Genomic DNA, 16,538 nt, shown 5'->3' on the forward strand with positions numbered 1-16,538 from the left:
ATCTTAAGCCTCTCTTTTGGGGTTGAACTGAAGCTTGTGCGAAGTTCTGCTCCTTGTGGAGCCAAGGCAGTGGGCTGATTAATGGAAGGGATTGTTTAACGAGCTTTTCTTCAGTTGGAGAAGCGAGGGAGTTGTGTCATTAAAACGAAAAAAAATCTGATTTCTGTGGGTGGAAATGTTTTAAACTTTGTCATTGTGGGAATGGAAACACTTTCTCCTTTTTTAACGGTGTGATGCAAGGTAAATGTGATTTGGAGAACTCCTGGGTGGTTGTGTGCATCTTCTGACTACAGAGTAAATGGAATCTTCGTAACCAGAAATAGAGACATTGTGTTTTTTGGGTTTGTTTTGCTCTTAGATCCCCTGTACGTGATTGATCTATGAAATGGCAGAGAATGGAACAGATTGTGACCAGAGACGCACAGGAATGATCAAAGAACAGCACAATGGAAACTTCGCAGGTAGGTGGAAAATGACTTCATGTTCTCAGCTGGTCAACCTGGTGTGTAAAATGGCCAACACAATGCTCAGAAGGAATTTGTTGGTTCACTTCATGCCCAGATAATGCAAGGAGAGAAGCCTGAATCGATATTGGAAACTTAATCACCTCTAAATCTGAAATCAAAAGAACCTGTGTAATGTAAAGCCAGGGAATAGTTTTATGTTGTGTATTTCCATTCAGCTTCTCTCAATCTCTTTCCTTCTGCATTCCTATTCTGTAGCTTACACACATACGAGCCCTGTAAAGCTGACTCGGGTTCTAATAGGAGCTGGGAGCTGAAAAGCTGAACTATGCTGACAAACATGTGGCTGTGGAAGTCAGGCTACACAGCCCCACCCTTTGGCTCTGAAGAGTTAGTACTTGATTATAATCTCCAGGAGAGTTCTGCTTTGGGAGAAATCCAGTGTGTTTTTTTTCGTCTCCCAATTTCTAGTGTTTCTATTGACACTTAGCTTCACTGTAGCTTATCATTTTTCAATGATAAATTGCTGGAAAGACAGTTAACTACTTCATCTCCTGCCTTGCCTTTGTTTTTCCTTCAGGTATGTCCAAAGTAGGCTCATGTTTAGAATTCATGCAAAAAAAAAATAAAATTCTGAGAATGTTTCATGAAGATCTTTGTGTCGCCGAATTATCTGTGCTGTATGGTATAATTATCATCTTAGTTTGTTTCCTGTCAGCCTTGAATGTGCCAGTTCCATATTTAATTAAGTTTTGTAACCAAGTGATTTCTCAAGTTGTACACAGTCTTACGCCATTGTCTTTGATGACCTTTACTAAGAACATACAAAGTAATAAAAACCAAACAAACAAACAACAAGGTTGAAGGATTTTTATTAGGCATATGAAGTGGAAAAAGTGGAGAACAAAAATTCTTGAAGCAAGGAATGTGGCAGGATTTACAGAAGCGTATGCCTGTATGCATGGAACAAATCTAAGCCTTTTACTTCACTGGGACTTCACTCTGAGGGAATGTAGATGTTATCCAGTACTTGCAATTGCAGGCTTTCTATTAGTTCATTTAAAACAACTGATGCTTTCAGAGGTAAAGAATACAGCTAAAGAAAATAAAACCGGCAATGTGACTAATGAGGTATGTGATTTTGATGTAGATACCAACATCTGATAAGGCAGCATGTTTGAATTATTGAAATAAAACATCTTGGGTTACAATGTGATAGGGATTCAGATTAGATTCACTTTCCATATGTAACAGTTTTATCCTAATTTAAAATTTGAATAGTATTTGGATAAAAGTTAGTTTTCTATATTTTCCCAGTGTTTCATGCTTTTTTCTCTTATTTCAGAATTCATTTTCTTTAAAAGTGTTAAAATTACTGCCACTCCATAGCCTGACAGCCTTTGAACAAAGCATCCTCATCCAAAAATAGCTAAGGATTTTTATTAATCCTGACTATATTGTGAGCACAGAATAACACATATTTATTAGAAGATCCTTTTTTCTATACTTGTACAGCAGTGCACAGTAACTGCTGTTGTAGTCGTAGTGTCGGGCACTGCAATATAACCGAATTATTGCGGTTAAAAGCAACCAAAAGTGTAGTGTCAGCCTAGCGAAGGGCTGTGGTCTCCAGGCAGGCCCTTCTCGTGGGAGCACTTCCTGTCTTGTGGACTCATTTTGGAGAAGCTGAGCAGGGTGGCACGGCTTAACGTAGCCTGAGCCCTCTGACTGGGAGGAGAGATACCGTTATCCAGTTACACGGGGACTGAAGTGTGTGGAAAGCACACGTAATCCAATCTAGTTTGATTGGAGACGTCTGAGAATAGCTTTGGAAGAGAACCAAATTCAGAAGTTCAAAGTGAAATGTGGTCTCTGTACTGGGCAATAGAGACACGTTTGACCTGTTGCATTCGCTGATTTGTAGCTAATAGTGCAGTACTTTGCATAAATGCTAATGTATTTAACAGACTTTGCACCCAGAGCCAGTTCTTGAATGGCTGTCAGCTATGTGGAGGAAAAAAGCCACCGTGTTTCCTTTGCTGGAGGTCACCAGATTTCCAACGCCCTTGGAGCAAATGCTTTGTGATAAGTGGAAAAGATGACTGGGAGCCCATGTTAACTTCCCAACAAAAAATAATCAGTATATTTTTGGGTGGGATGGGATTTGAACCGTCAGCCTGTGGTTTTATATTTCTGTTGCTTTTCCTTTGCAGACTCCTCTTTGTTGGGTGAACGGAAGCGAAGGGACCGAGAAGAGAGGTTGAATATTGTCCTATGGAGACAACCGCTTGTTACCTTGCAGTATTTTTTCCTGGAAACACTAATAAACTTGAAGGAATGGACCATAAAGTAAAGATACTTTCTTTAACTTCTACTAAGCATTCTGGGGAAACCCATGCTCTGATTCAGTAGGTCATTCTGACATCTCACTTTTCCTGATGATTCACTACTTTAAAATTCTTCTTCTAGAAAACATATTTATTTTTGTCCCTTAAAGGTGGCTACTGGAACATACCACGCTTCCAGCTGTGTACCCAGACCTTCTGCCTAAATTGCATAAGTGTAAATACAGTAAGGTCTCGATGGAAGAGAATTGCGAACTTCCTTCCTGAAGAGTTGAATATGCCAATTTGAAAGAATGGGACAGTGTTTAGGGATCCTGAAGGCAAGAGATATTGTACTTAAGACTGCAGTGTTAAGTACTGATCTTTTAATACATGTGTTAGTATCACTTAATGATCTTCAAATAACTCAGCTAGGGCAGGGTTCAGGGTTACGTGGGATTTACAGTGATGTTTATGACACCCTATTAGAGAACTGCTTCTAAGATAGTGGTCCCTTTCACAGCAGGAAATTATTTATTGAAGCACTTGCCCTAAGCATCATTTACACCCTGGATAAAATGGGCTTTTATTCTAGTTAGGACTGCTACTTGCAATTGCCTAACATCTACTAATGCTGAAACGCATAGCTATTAATGCTCTAGCCTTGGGAGGGTCTGGAGTATCAAAAGGCAAACATGAATAAAATTGGCAACCAAAAAAGCCAGGAGTAGGAACCACCTAGTGCTTGTGCTGGTAACTGGAATCTTTATGTTTGGGATTGTTTTTACAATCACTTCCCGGTCAGAAGACAGGATCTAATAGCACCTTCACTGGTTCTAGCTGTTGGGCTGCTCCTTTCGGGAGTGAGCTGAGATTGGTGATAACGGGCTATGTCCACTGACTCTTCTGGGCTAGGTTTGAGGTGCTGACACACAAGATATGTTGAGACAAGCTTCTGTTTTCCTTTTTGACGTTCTGGAATGAGTAGTAGCAGATTTAGATAGTGTAGTCTTAATCCCTCTGTGCTTCTCTCACCCAAAATAATCTAACCCCAAAGTTTAGTTGTTTTATGTACATGCTTTCAGCTATCATTGGAAATATTCTTTGAGAACTGCCTTTTCAGATTTTAACATTGCTTGGAGATTGTCAGAAACAACTACTTACTTAAGCACAGCAGAAATAACATTTGAGGTGTTATTTTAATCTACTGCTTGGCTTCTTAGATACAAAAGTTTGTTACAGATAGCATTTGCATCTTCAGTTGTGCATCAGCAGCACGTCTATGTTGTGTGCCACTGTACAACACAGAACTTCACAGCCACAGCTATGGTAAAATCACCACAGCTGTGTAAATTGACAATGTCTTTATAGAAAATAACGACTAGATTCTAAGCTATGAAGATGACCTCAGGTTGACACTTAATGGTTTCCTGTGTTCCACTTGAGTAAACTGGGATTTAAATGACAGTTGCTTGGAAATTCAATTCTTGTACTGATACAAGCAGCAGCACAAATGTTTTACAATTACAAGAAGATTAAAGGAACTTTTTTTCAGCCTGCTTAATATGAAACATTTGCTACTGTTTTGCTGTATTACACTTCCCGTATTTCAATCTTTCCTTCTGCTTATTTAAATAGATAAATTACACTTATTTCACTATTTCATGTCAGTGATTTTTAAGTGATGCTAGCACTTCCTTTTCTTTATAGCATTAGATGACAGTGTAATAGTGTTTCCCAGAAAATAATAAATATATTCTTTAATCAGCTGTGTGTGGCCAAGTATGTGTGAAGCAGTATTATTGTAACCTTACAGAATTAGGCAGATGCAAGAGTAACTGGATATCATAAAAATGCTTTTTTTCTGTTTACCCGTAGTAGCCTCCTAATGCTTCATAATTAGTAAAAATGTATGTATTCAAGTTTGAGCTGTAACAAGAGGTACTAACTTCAGCAGATTAAGAGAACCAAAATAATGTTGAGGTTTGCTCATTTTACTGTCACTGTGGCTCTACCCACCAGCACAGTTTGGAATCAGCGCTTCTGTTACCCACCCACAGATCATCCCCTGCACAGGGCCGGTGCCTGCTTTGCACTTGGCTTAACCACGAATGTTCTTGGTGGTCCTGTATTTGGAACTCTCTTAGCTGCAGAAGCTGAATGTTGGCTTTTAGATTGTTTGCTTTCAGCAAGTTACTGCCTTTTACTTGCCTTTTTTTCTTGAACTTGGTTCTCATCTGACAGTGAACTAGAGATTTTTCTGTAAAGATTAAAGGCTCCCCAGCTATTTCTTGGGAGGTTTACATTTTTATAACAGTGAACTTCTCAGCTGTCATTTTGCCTACTGACTACATCCACACACCCACTCTACAGGGATAACTTAAGTTACTTTGAAATGCATGCTAAATTATGAAAAACACTAATCACCATTTGTCTTTTAAGATTGTGGCATCGACGAAGTATCCTGGTGGCTTTTTTACTGATGCTTGCAGTGCTTACAGCTACGTATTATGTTGAAGGAAGACATCAACAGGTATGAGGCTTTCAGGTTACTTTCCTGGGGTTAATACTTTCTGTCCCTGTGCTAAAATAGACATCCTGGGAAATTGAATAGGGTCTTAATGAGATTGTAGCACATCTTTTGAACCCCTACTTGCTAAGGTTATCTGTTTATCATGTCGTGACTTCCCTTGAGTCATGTGTGGATGAGTTGTGTTTTAAGGATGGGGGAAGATCAGCTGTATCATTTCATCTATTTTGTTGCATATGTAGGTGTTCTGCTTCTCATCTGCTCCTAAATAAGCACACCTCTGATGCTGCAGCATTCTTTCACATCTGTTGTTAACAAGCTTTAAATAGTAGTAGGAACTCTTGAGAAAATGTTAAACTGAGTCATGAGAGAACTTGATTGGTTTCCAAGAAATGTTTCTATTGCTATGGAAGGGTATCCTGACCCACTCAGGCATACATGTAGGCATAAAATGGTTTCATGGCTCAAATCTGGTTCTGTGATGCTTCTTATACTCCCATTGTCTTACAATGGCTGTTTTAAAAACGTAGTTGTCTTGGGTTATGTGAAGACTGATGCTTTTACATCACTTGAAGTGTAGGTGCTTGCTCTAAGCGTAACATGATGGTGTTGTCTACGCTTTTCCCCTTGCCATTTCTCCCTGAGTTTCAGGTTTTCTCTGGGGCAGCCCTTTTTAACCCAGCAGAGCATTTCCTTGTGCAGCTGACTCACCTTACCACTCTGCAAATCACCAGATTCCCAGTCTCAGAGAACTTGTTTACATCTACACTGCTGACCTCTGTCACTGTCTGCTTGAGGAACATGCAGGTCTGGAACACGAGTCCTGGCTTCCCAGGGCTGGGTCACTTAATGCAGTGAAATGAGATTCTTCAGCTCACTGCATCCTTGCTTGCTCAGTCCCATGCCTGAGACCTAAGCAGTTACACACCGGGCAGGTTGGCAGCTGGTAGATCAGTGGTCCATTCCTGTTCCTGATGGACAAATACCTCCTTCATTTAAAAACTGCCCTGGTTGGTGGCTTTGTCAGCATCGAGGCCAGAGCTTGATGCACTCAACATTTGCCACTAGATGGCTCTTACAAACTGGTGTTGAGGCACGTGCCCCCTGAGCTGGCTGGGGCTGCAGTGCAGTGAGGCTTGGCAGTGCCTCCAGAGCTTTCCTTGAGCCTGGTGGGAAGAAGCCTGTACCTCTGGGATGGGCAAGGGGAGCGTGCCTGCAGTGTCCAGTGGTGCTTGGAGCTCTGTTCTGTGTTGTCTCAGTGGTGTGCTCCAGCAGCTATCTGTCCACCCCCCTTCCTCCAGAGCTTGTTACCTAACATCCATGTCCTGCTAAACCCTCTCTCTACCCATCTCTGTGTACCATCAACGTATAATTGAATATGTATGCCACTTTCTTCCAAAACATTTAATTCAAAATAGCGAAGTATACTTGCAGTTTCAGTGGTCGTTTTCAGGACTTTTTTTATACTCTGGCAGGCTGGAGCCTGGTTAAGGTCGGTAAACTTCACATCCGTGCTGTTGATTCATGCATGGTATTAAAGGGCACCTCTTCTCAGGGCTGTGGTATAGCCAAGTTAATGACCTTGCTCGTCCTTTTATGTTACTGCTCTCATGGCAGTGAGAGTGAGATACAGCCTCCCGTCCCTGCAGTGTACCTGGCTGTACACTTATCCGTTGAGGAAATTCCCCAATCTGTCTGCTTGCTGCTTGGCTTCCAGTAGATGTTGTCTGGCGCTTATTGCTTACCCGTGTGAACCTTGTATGCCTATTCTGGATTTTCAGGTCCTCACTATTGAAACTGAATTTTCCATTTGTATCCTTGGAACCTTGCTGATTATAAGGTGTGGGGGCTTTTCTTTAGAAAATGCGTTGTTCTCTGTACATATACCTGTGCTGTAATTGTAGTAAGTTGCAGATAGAGGAATTTAGGACTCTGTTTCCATTGTTCTAATACAAACTAATGCAGATAGTTGTCTGTAGCTTTAACTTTCTCCTCCAAGGGACATCACCATGTTTGTTTTGTGACTTTTCTCTTTCAGTATGTGCGGTATATGGAGAAAAAGTTCTTCTGGTGTGCCTATTGGGTAGGATTAGGCATTCTGTCCTCTGTTGGACTTGGAACAGGTCTTCACACCTTTCTGCTCTATTTGGTAAGGATATTTTTATTCCACGTTCTTTCTGAATCATTTATTTTAATTTTTGCATATTTTTAAGATCTGTGAATAAAGAATCTTTCCTAAGTCCTAAATCTTAAGTACTTCTGAAGGAAAAAAAATACTTAGTGTAATGCTACAAAGCTCTGTTGAATGTTGTTACTCTATATTGTATAGCTTATGCTGTTTGCTCATGGTGAACTGTAGATATTAGTCTGCTGTTATCCTTCATTTCGAAACAATGAGTCAAAATCTGCAGTGCGCTATGCTCTCATTTACTAATTTAAATAAAAACATTTTCTAGTGTATGCAGCTCAAATGTTTCCATTTTAAAAATTTCTGCGTGCTCTCAGTAGCTTAAAATGATCATTCTTTTAGCTGAAACCGCTGAAATAGGCAACTGTTTTGTAGTTCAGTCTGTATTAATTTTGCTTTGAAAATAATAGCAAGAAAAATGTTTGGCTACAATAATAAAATAGTCTCTGTTGTTCTGAAAATTTGTATGATGTTGTTTATCTCGACTTAGCTAGGAAAGTTAGGGAAATGTTTGGGTGTGTTTTGCTTTTGGCCATTGGATTAGTTCCTTGTTTATGAAACCACTGTCCTGGATTTAAGAAAAGGATTCATGGCCACAAAATAATTAAAACCAGTTTATGCAACAAATGTCATCTTGTATTTGGGACAATTACAGATGTTTACTTTCAGAACTGCTTTAATCATTAACACAGAAAGCACTACAGGAAACAAGAAACTCGTGTTTTTCCACACAGCAAAGCAATGCGTGTTAGCTCTAGTGACATCTGTGTAGGCATCGTTCGCAGTCGTGTCAATCTGTTGGTGGAGCTTCTCTCCTAAAGATTCTGGAGGTAGAAGGCATGGGAGAAAGAGAACTATTGTTAAACAGAAACAAGTTTCTGCATACACAGCCTTTTAGGCAAAAATATTGCTGTCAACTTAAACGATTGGAAATAGAAACTTGGTAGAGCCGATGAACAGAATCTGAATGTTTTGCATGCAATGCTGGAGAGTGCTTGGACAGCGGTGACTTGACAGTGTAGGAATCCTCCTGACTGGCAGAGGTGATGATAATAGCTTAGGGACACCAAAACACATGGGCTCTGCAGATGGAGAATCAATCAAAATCATCAGTCATGAACCAAGGTGCCCACCTCGCTGAAGAGGCAACTCAGCACTGAGTGGTGCCTGAGGTGGACTAAAGCTCCCAAATTCAGCTCAGCCTGGGTGCTCCACCAGCCTCGGGTGGGAGTGAAAATTTAGCAGGAAGGATCACTGGCTGCTCATCAGGCCAGAGAAAGGAAGAGAAAGCAAATTCCAAGTTTGCTGTGAAAATCAGTAGATCATGATTTAAATCAGCAAGTAAGACTTTTAAATGATAGATTTGTCTTTTTTTTTTTTTTTTTTTTTTTGCTTGTTTGTTTTCTTAAGTTGACTCTCACTGGTTGATAGTCTGATTTCTTCAAACCAAAGATGTTGTGTTATCTAGCCAGTCTTTGAAGCAGTTTAGCGTGCTTTCTGTACAGTTCTATTCTTAATTTTTACACGTGTTGACAGAAATCTAGTAAATAAGAAATATTTTCCACTATTTGTAAACCGCATTTGGAAGTGGGTTATTTCTTTGTTGTACATTGATCTGGTGCAGAATAGCAAGTGCTGTCATCTTGTATCCAGGACAAATCATCTTTGTATCCAAGATAATTTTGTCCTATAAAGAAAAGTCTTTATAAGACAGCACTGCAGTTCTGAAAGAAGGTGGAATGAAATGACCTGTCTTTTACTCTATTTTATTTTTTTTTTATTGGTTCTAAGTTACTTTAATAAAAAACAAATTTCATAGCATATCACTGAACTTTTCCTGTGGGGTGTGTGAACTTAGTACATTTAGGTCATGACCTGGCCTGACATTTAAGTCACGTAGACAAAATATTACTTCTCTGGCTTAATAGTCAGTATAATTTTCGTTGTGTCTGTAGTAGACGTAAGTGAGCAGCCTTTTAGAGATTCCAGTAAGAAGTATCACCTAGAAAAAGCAAATCAGTTTAATATTGTTAGCAGAGGTATTTATTGCAGGTGTAGTGAAGTTATTTATTTGGAATGTAAGAGGTAAGATTTCACAATTTTGGGGGGAAAAACAGACTGCACTCAATTATAAGGTGGTTATAGAGTAAGATGTAGTCATACCATCAACTTCTAATGTGTATCAATACAGGAGAAATACTTGTTTGTTTGCTTTAAATATGTAATAGAGATGAGCATTTTTCTGTTGAGGGAATTGCATAAAGGCAGTGAGCGCAGTAAGAGAAGCAAGGATGCATTTTACTTTTTTCTCCTGTGCAAGATTTAGTGACTAGCAAGGACTGTAAATTCAGAAAAAATACACTTCCTTGGCACTAAACGTGCCCGAACATTGAACAGTTCGTAACTTGGTGGAACGTACGGGATTTGTGCCACTAGATGGCAGTGGGAGTGTAAGAACACAAGCTTATTTGCCCTGAGAGCGTGTTGCCATTTTAAGCAGCAGAACTGTTAATTTTCTTGTCAATACAGCTCTGCCAGCAGTATGTATACGGAACTTACTATCAATGGAGTAATACAGTCTTTAATATCTGCTGATTTTAGGGCTGCATGTTGTGTGAAAGGGAACAGGGATTGCAAACTTAAGATGGTGTAACTTTAAGGTAAATTGGTTCAGAATAGTGTTCTGTATTTAATCCATTTGGAAACAAAGCAATTAGGAGCTCTGGCTTTCAGAAGGAGGAGTTTTAAATAATTTGCTATTTTAATTGTGCAGCACCTTCCTCTAAAAGTAAAATATAGTTCAGGTGGTAAAATCACTATTGAATTTTACAGTAACGTATACCTACTTTACATGTTCTGTGCACTTTAATTACATCTCTTGATTATGTTGATTCAAAGAAATTAAAAGTTAAAAAAAAAAAAAATAAATCCCCTTCTGCTTTAGTGCCTGGATTTGCAGGCAGTAGAAAGTAGACTCAGTAAGTATTTTAAAATTGTTCGTAATTAATTGCTTGTTTTAAATGTGTATGTACAGTGAGATTGCTGGGAATGCAATTACATGCTTAGAGAACAATGCTCCCAGGCCCACCCATGTGCTGCGGAGCTCTTGTTGATGCTTGCAGCATTGTCTCTGCCATCAAGGGCCAACGGGCAGGAATTGATGGCATGTAGGCACCTGTTCACGCAGTGCCTGAACTGCTTCAGCTGTGACACAGGTGCATCTTTCTTAAATATAGCCCTCTGCATATTGCACACAGCTATTTCGTATCAAGCTGCTCATAAGCGCAGCCTGTTAGCTGGGCAAATCGCTCGCAGAAATAGTTATGCAATAGCTGCAGGATAGGAATGACTCTGGCCTGGGTGGCTGTTTTTCCAGGGTTGAAAACTGTCATTTGTCTGGATTCTTCGGAGCATCTCACGCCAGCCACAATGTGGAGTGAGGTGGATTCAAGTTCCAGGAGAGATCTTGGGGTTAGCTGAGAAGACAGGAGTTGGAACGAGCAGTTGTGTTTGAAGCGGAGGTTACAATCCAAAGCAGTCTCCCTTTGGGGGCACATTACTGCCCCTGCTTTATATCCGTTCACATCTGATTTGGATTTTGTGGGTCACCAGAATGTTCATTATCAGAACATTCCCGCTGAAAACATTGTGGTCTAGGAGGGAAAGGTCAATTTTGTTAGTTTGCTCGTAGGTTTTTATTGCTATTTCTGTGATTCGAGAACTTCCTATATAGATCATAAAGGAGCTAACGCTATCTGCTGCATTGGCTCTTAGTTTAATTCTGTCCCCTTGGATGTCGCAAGCAGTAAATGTAAAATTTGACATGGCTTTTTGGGAAACAATCCTCTCTGCAAATTGGCAGTGAGCTAAGGGCTGGCACAGAGCAGGTCTCCAGCACAGAAATGTGGAAGCAGGCCACTCTTCCAAGAATCCTTTTTATTCTGACACTTTCAAAACAAGTCTGCTGGCTTTTTTTCCCAAAGTCCATTAAAGGTTTTTCACAATTCTTTAAAAACACCACTTTAAAAATAGTAATCACCATGTGGTTCTGTAGGAAATAAAACTATTATGATTAACGACCCCAGATACTGGTTTTAGCAGCACATGGTTGTTTTTTTTTAGCCTTATGTTTTCTTTTATGCCGTTCCTACGTTAAAATACAAATGGCACGAATCACCCAACTGCCAGAAGAAGATGACTGCGGGTAACTTGTCAGGAATTTCTTGTTTGTGCATCTTGGAGAGGTCCATCTGCTGCTGCAGAGCGACGTGAACGAGCTGGCAGCAGCGACACTAGGTGGAGCGCTCGGCTGGAGCCACGCTGCCCTTGCCATCTCCGTGTGATCTGCTTTCGCTTCACCAAACGGATCGCAGAAGATGCGACCGAGGCACAGAAAATCAGCTTAGAATTAATGCCTATCAAAACGCCTCGTGTGAAAACTGGCCGATAAACGGCCTTTCTGCATACGGTCTGTTAAAATCCAGAGTGGCGGGGGATGAATGGAAGCAAATTCCTTACAGGTCAAAAGTGCAGAGCGGGTTTTGGCTGTCTGCAGTTGTTTGTGTTTTTGTTTTTTAAGCGTGAATCTCTGCTTGCTTGCTGGTAGAGCCAAGTGGAGCAACTGCTGGGGAGGCTTTCGTTGGTAGCCGGATTGCGGACTAGCACAAACAGGAAATGTGAGGTACAATAGGAATGCTTTCTGCGCGGAGGTCGGAAAAGAGTTGGGATTTTTTCAGCACTGCAATGTGTGGCTTTGTCACTTAATTCCTCCTGGGGTGTCCTGTAGCAGAGTGAAAGAGCACGACAATGATTTCAGGCCAAAAAAAGAACAGAAAACTGCCCTTAAAAAGAAAGGAATTGCAAAGACAGTGCCTTCATTGACGGGCCTGGCTTTAGAGAGCCAGTTTGGGTTTATCTGGGCTTGAGGGTTCAATGTCTTGCTTTTGTCCTGAATTGGTTCCAGGGTTTGGCTTTGGTGAGAGGTCACATTCTGGCCTCCCAAAAGCACGGTAGTTTGTAGCTGAAATGACTCGCATTTTGGCCGTGTCCGAACTGAGTTTCTAACCCAAACTGAGCATTTAAAATCCAGACAGCTCGTGCAATAATGAGCTCATTAGCTTTTCCAAAAAAAAAAAACAACCAACCTGTTGTTGGTGATAATTGTTTTTCTTAAATACAAACAAACAAAAAAATACACCCCCTTTCTTTCTTGCCAGGACTACTGAAAGCTTTTTAAAATTAAACTTGATTTTTTTAGCTATCCAGTTCCAGGAGCTAAGCTCGTAAGGAGACTCATGATAAAACTGTAAAAGCAGTTCTAAAAAGGAAAACTCACAAAACAGGGCTTACTCAGTTCTGTGATGTAGATGTAATTTCAAAATCTACAGAAATTGCTCTCATTCACTCCCATCCCCCATTTATTTGCTACTTTAATACAGGAGTGTTTTCTTAGTGATTGTCAACCTCAGGAGAAATTTTGCTCTTTTCATGTGGATCATTCAAAACAACTGTGAATAATTCATAAAATTATGGGGTCTGCATGTAAAGGAAAAAGGGAGAAACAAAAGCTGAGCTGCCCCAGCCAGGTGGGCAGGCGCAGCAGCACTCCCCTTGCCAGTGTTGAATTATTTTTGCTAAGTGAGGTGTTCATTTCCAGTCCATGCTGTTCTTCGATTCACATGTCAACCTGCAAGCCTATAGCAAATGAAATGGTTTTGTTTAAAATCTGTTATCAGATTACTGCTATTGAGTTAAGGCAGTTGAAAGCAAAATACGTGGTGGGTGCAGAAGACAGGAATTAGTTGTGAAGCTGAAACGGAGCCTGTTGGTGTGAGGATCGCATGTGACTCTTACTCGTTCATTTGTTTCCTCCATCTCTTTAAACCAACTTCCTCCAGCTGCCCCAAGCTTTTTACAATGAGCTGAAACATCCTGGACTACTTGCATCAACACCACTTAAAAATCACTTTTGCTCACCATCCCTTGATGGGAACTCCTGCTTTCAGTTCACACGGGCTCTGTTCTGCTTGCACTGCGCTTACATTAATGATGCACTGATGAACTGGAAGAGCCCAAGGTGTTAACCAGGACGCTACTCCAGATTAGTTGAGCAACGTGGGAGTTTCTTAAATCTGGTGGCTTCCCCGCGTTTAAAACATCTGAGATGAAAAATGGCATTTTCCTGGTGACTCAGGAGCAGCCCCTGCCTGTCCCCTGCTCATCTCTGAGGGTGGCAGGGGCCGGTGGAGCAGCTGGAAGCAATAACCTCCCGCACTGCCCCACCGTGAGCTGCCGGCCGTGTGAGTCAGAACCCGAAGCGGTGGGGCTGCAAGTTCCTTATATGGCCCCCAGCGCTGCTGGAAGCGGTGCACGTCAGGATTTGGACAGTTTATCTAAAGCTGGAACTGTGGTAATAAACAGCTAATATGAAGCTCCTCCATCTGTGCAGGATTAGCTACCTTACTGTGGCTTTTCAGAAGTCTGCACACCACTGATGTCATATTAACGTTTAAGCTGTATCGAGCAAGCTGAACTTGCACCAAGGGGTTAGTGAGGTGATTGTGTGCCCTGCTCTTCCTTTCGAAGGCTGATGGACTTCACCTTTCGGCTGCTGACACCTTATTTTCATTATTTGCTCTTGATTTCCTTGTCACCGATCCCGCCTGATAACTCTGCTGGGAGGTCACGTTCTGCTTTCCTCTCACTCGCTCTCTTGGAGTCGCTGCTGTTTTTTTTTTTTGTTGTGTTTTAATCCACAGCCTGAACTTTGTGCTTTTCTTGTCTCTGCTTCCTTGAGCCAGGCTGGAAAAAATGATAACAGTGCAAGGCGATCTCTAATTGGAGCCGTTAAAGCCAATCATCGCTCCTAGTGTCAATTTGAATAGGTTCTGTGATTTATTCTTCAGTAATAACGAGTGGGTGGCTAGGGAAGGGCGAGAAGAAAATGCTGACAGATTATTTTTGTCTTCTGTCAGCACCAGAGTATGAACTTAGGTTCTTCCAACTGTGCCTCTTCCTGACATCACTCCGTTTGATGGCTCCTATAGAAAGTAGCATGACCATAGCCTTATGAAGCATCTGCTTTTCATGTTACTCCTCAAAGCAGCAACGTGGCCCTGTTATGCGTTCAGTGGTACCACGTGCCTGCTCCCCTGGTGGTTCTTCTTCACTTGTATTTGGAGCTTGTGGCTCATCGTTTGGAATTTCCATCAGCTCTGCACCGGGGCAAGGCTCGACTGAAGTGGGAATGGAAACTTGCGAATGGACACATGACTGTAAAATGAATATGTTGCCTGAAATACTGTTGCGGTGTGCTAAAGCTAGCCCTGACCGCCTGAGGATGGTTATGTCACTTGAGGATGCTCTAGTTCTGGGATCCTTCTTCGTTCTGAGACCCTTTTGACATCCTGTACTGTGTACCAGGCAATATATAAAATCACAAGACACTTTAATCTTGTAACACAGGCAGACAGACTAGATTGATGTATTTTCTAGCCGCCTCTAGGTCCAGTCTTTTGTAATTGCAGGGCGGTTTTCTTGGTGGGTAGTTGTCCACTGCTCCTGGAGATGAAAAGATGCTGTAACTTGGTGTTACTTTCTAGAGAGGTGTAATGACTTCGTGGATAAGTATGAGATGAGTCGCAGACTGGGGCAACGCTTGCAGGATGTTTCCCATGAGAAGCAAGCTTTTGCTTTTCTAATTTATCTTAATCAAATATTGAATGACATGTTTTCCCCCCTGTGGAAGGGCTGAGTCTTGAGCCTGGTATGAAAAGCTCTGTATCCATGGAGGAAAACAGATTTTTAGTACATTAAGTTCAGCAATGAGTTCAGAGTAGTGTTTTTCTTGCTGGCAGACGTATCACTTTTCTTTGTGAAATATTTCTAAATTAGAAGCAGCCTAAAATTACCTTTCCCCAAATAAAAAAAGGTTAAAATTAGATGTCGTTGTTGTTGTGCTCATATCACTTGGGCAGGATGGCTGTTCTGTGAAGGGCACGTGAGAGAAGAACATTTGATAAGGAGTTTGAAGCTATGGTTTTGTTCACAGTCTAGATGCACAGAATGATTAATAATGTGAAATGTGATTCACTTCTAATTGGATATTCAGTCGTTTTTCCTTATGGTGAGGACTTCAGTGCTATAAATATAATGCACATCAACATGTTTGTAAGGATTTTAACTTCAGCTTGCAGTGATGAATTTCCAAGTGTGATTTATAAATAAAAGATTATGCTTTCTAGACATGTCATAACATGGCATTTAAAGTAACTTGTTTCTAAGGATTAGCAGTGTCTGTTCTAACTTGGGTGACTTCAATCACGAAACTGAAAATTCTCTGAAGGCCTTTGAGTTCAAGAGTTCGAGGTTGCCTTCTCGAAGACATTACAGTTGTGTAGATAGGGATTTCCAAACTCCCCTAAATTACTATTGTTAAAATATAGATTTACGTTGAGTTGATCTCGATGACCAACTCTTGTCTCGTTTGATTTGTAAATTGTACAGCCATTTCTAACAAATCACATTCCAGCCTAACCACAGGCTCCTTCTGGTCGTCAGTAGTGGCAAGCAAATGTTTCTCGCCCGAGTCAGCAGAATGTTTCTCAATTTCTTCTGTGTTAGCCCTTGGTGGTGCCTCCTGCAATTAAAAAAAAAAAAAAATCATTGGAAGAGGGTGACGAAAAGACAGTTGGTGTTCAAGGATCTTACATGCCTTGAATTTCAGCGACTCTTCCTGGTTTGGCAAGCAGCATGTCTACTAAATCGGCTGGTTTTATATTTGTTGTCTGGTATGAGAAGGTTTGAAGTAGTTTCACAAAGCTATTTTTAATGGTAGAGGTGGAGTTGAAGTCCAAGAGGAGATATCTTAAAGGTTTCCCTGAAGTGTTGAAATAAACTGAGTTATTGCAAAGAGGTAACACACAGACCGTTGCCTGCACCTCCACGTGGAGGAGGAAGCAGAGAGGGTGGGGAGGTATTGTTTGAAGAGGGTCAAAAAATTTTATGAGAATGAATCCTTCCAGCCCAGGGAG

At 41.0% G+C, this 16,538-nt stretch overlaps 1 protein-coding gene across 3 annotated transcripts in view; it reads left to right on the forward strand.

The window, feature by feature from the left end:
- VMP1 (vacuole membrane protein 1) overlaps window positions 1-16,538 on the forward strand; it is a 64,331-nt gene that overhangs the window by 6,015 nt on the left and 41,778 nt on the right. For all 3 annotated transcript variants that reach the window (XM_082776557.1, XM_082776558.1, XM_082776559.1), the window contains exons 2-5: window positions 359-461; window positions 2,678-2,813; window positions 5,231-5,321; window positions 7,357-7,467. In XM_082776557.1, the coding sequence (XP_082632683.1) occupies window positions 386-461; window positions 2,678-2,813; window positions 5,231-5,321; window positions 7,357-7,467 (414 nt within the window). In that variant the 5' untranslated portion in view covers window positions 359-385. The remainder of the gene's footprint in view (window positions 1-358; window positions 462-2,677; window positions 2,814-5,230; window positions 5,322-7,356; window positions 7,468-16,538) is intronic.

The sequence above is a fragment of the Aythya marila genome (assembly GCF_965140915.1).
Source record: "Aythya marila genome assembly, chromosome: 20".
Classification (NCBI taxonomy): domain Eukaryota; kingdom Metazoa; phylum Chordata; class Aves; order Anseriformes; family Anatidae; genus Aythya; species Aythya marila.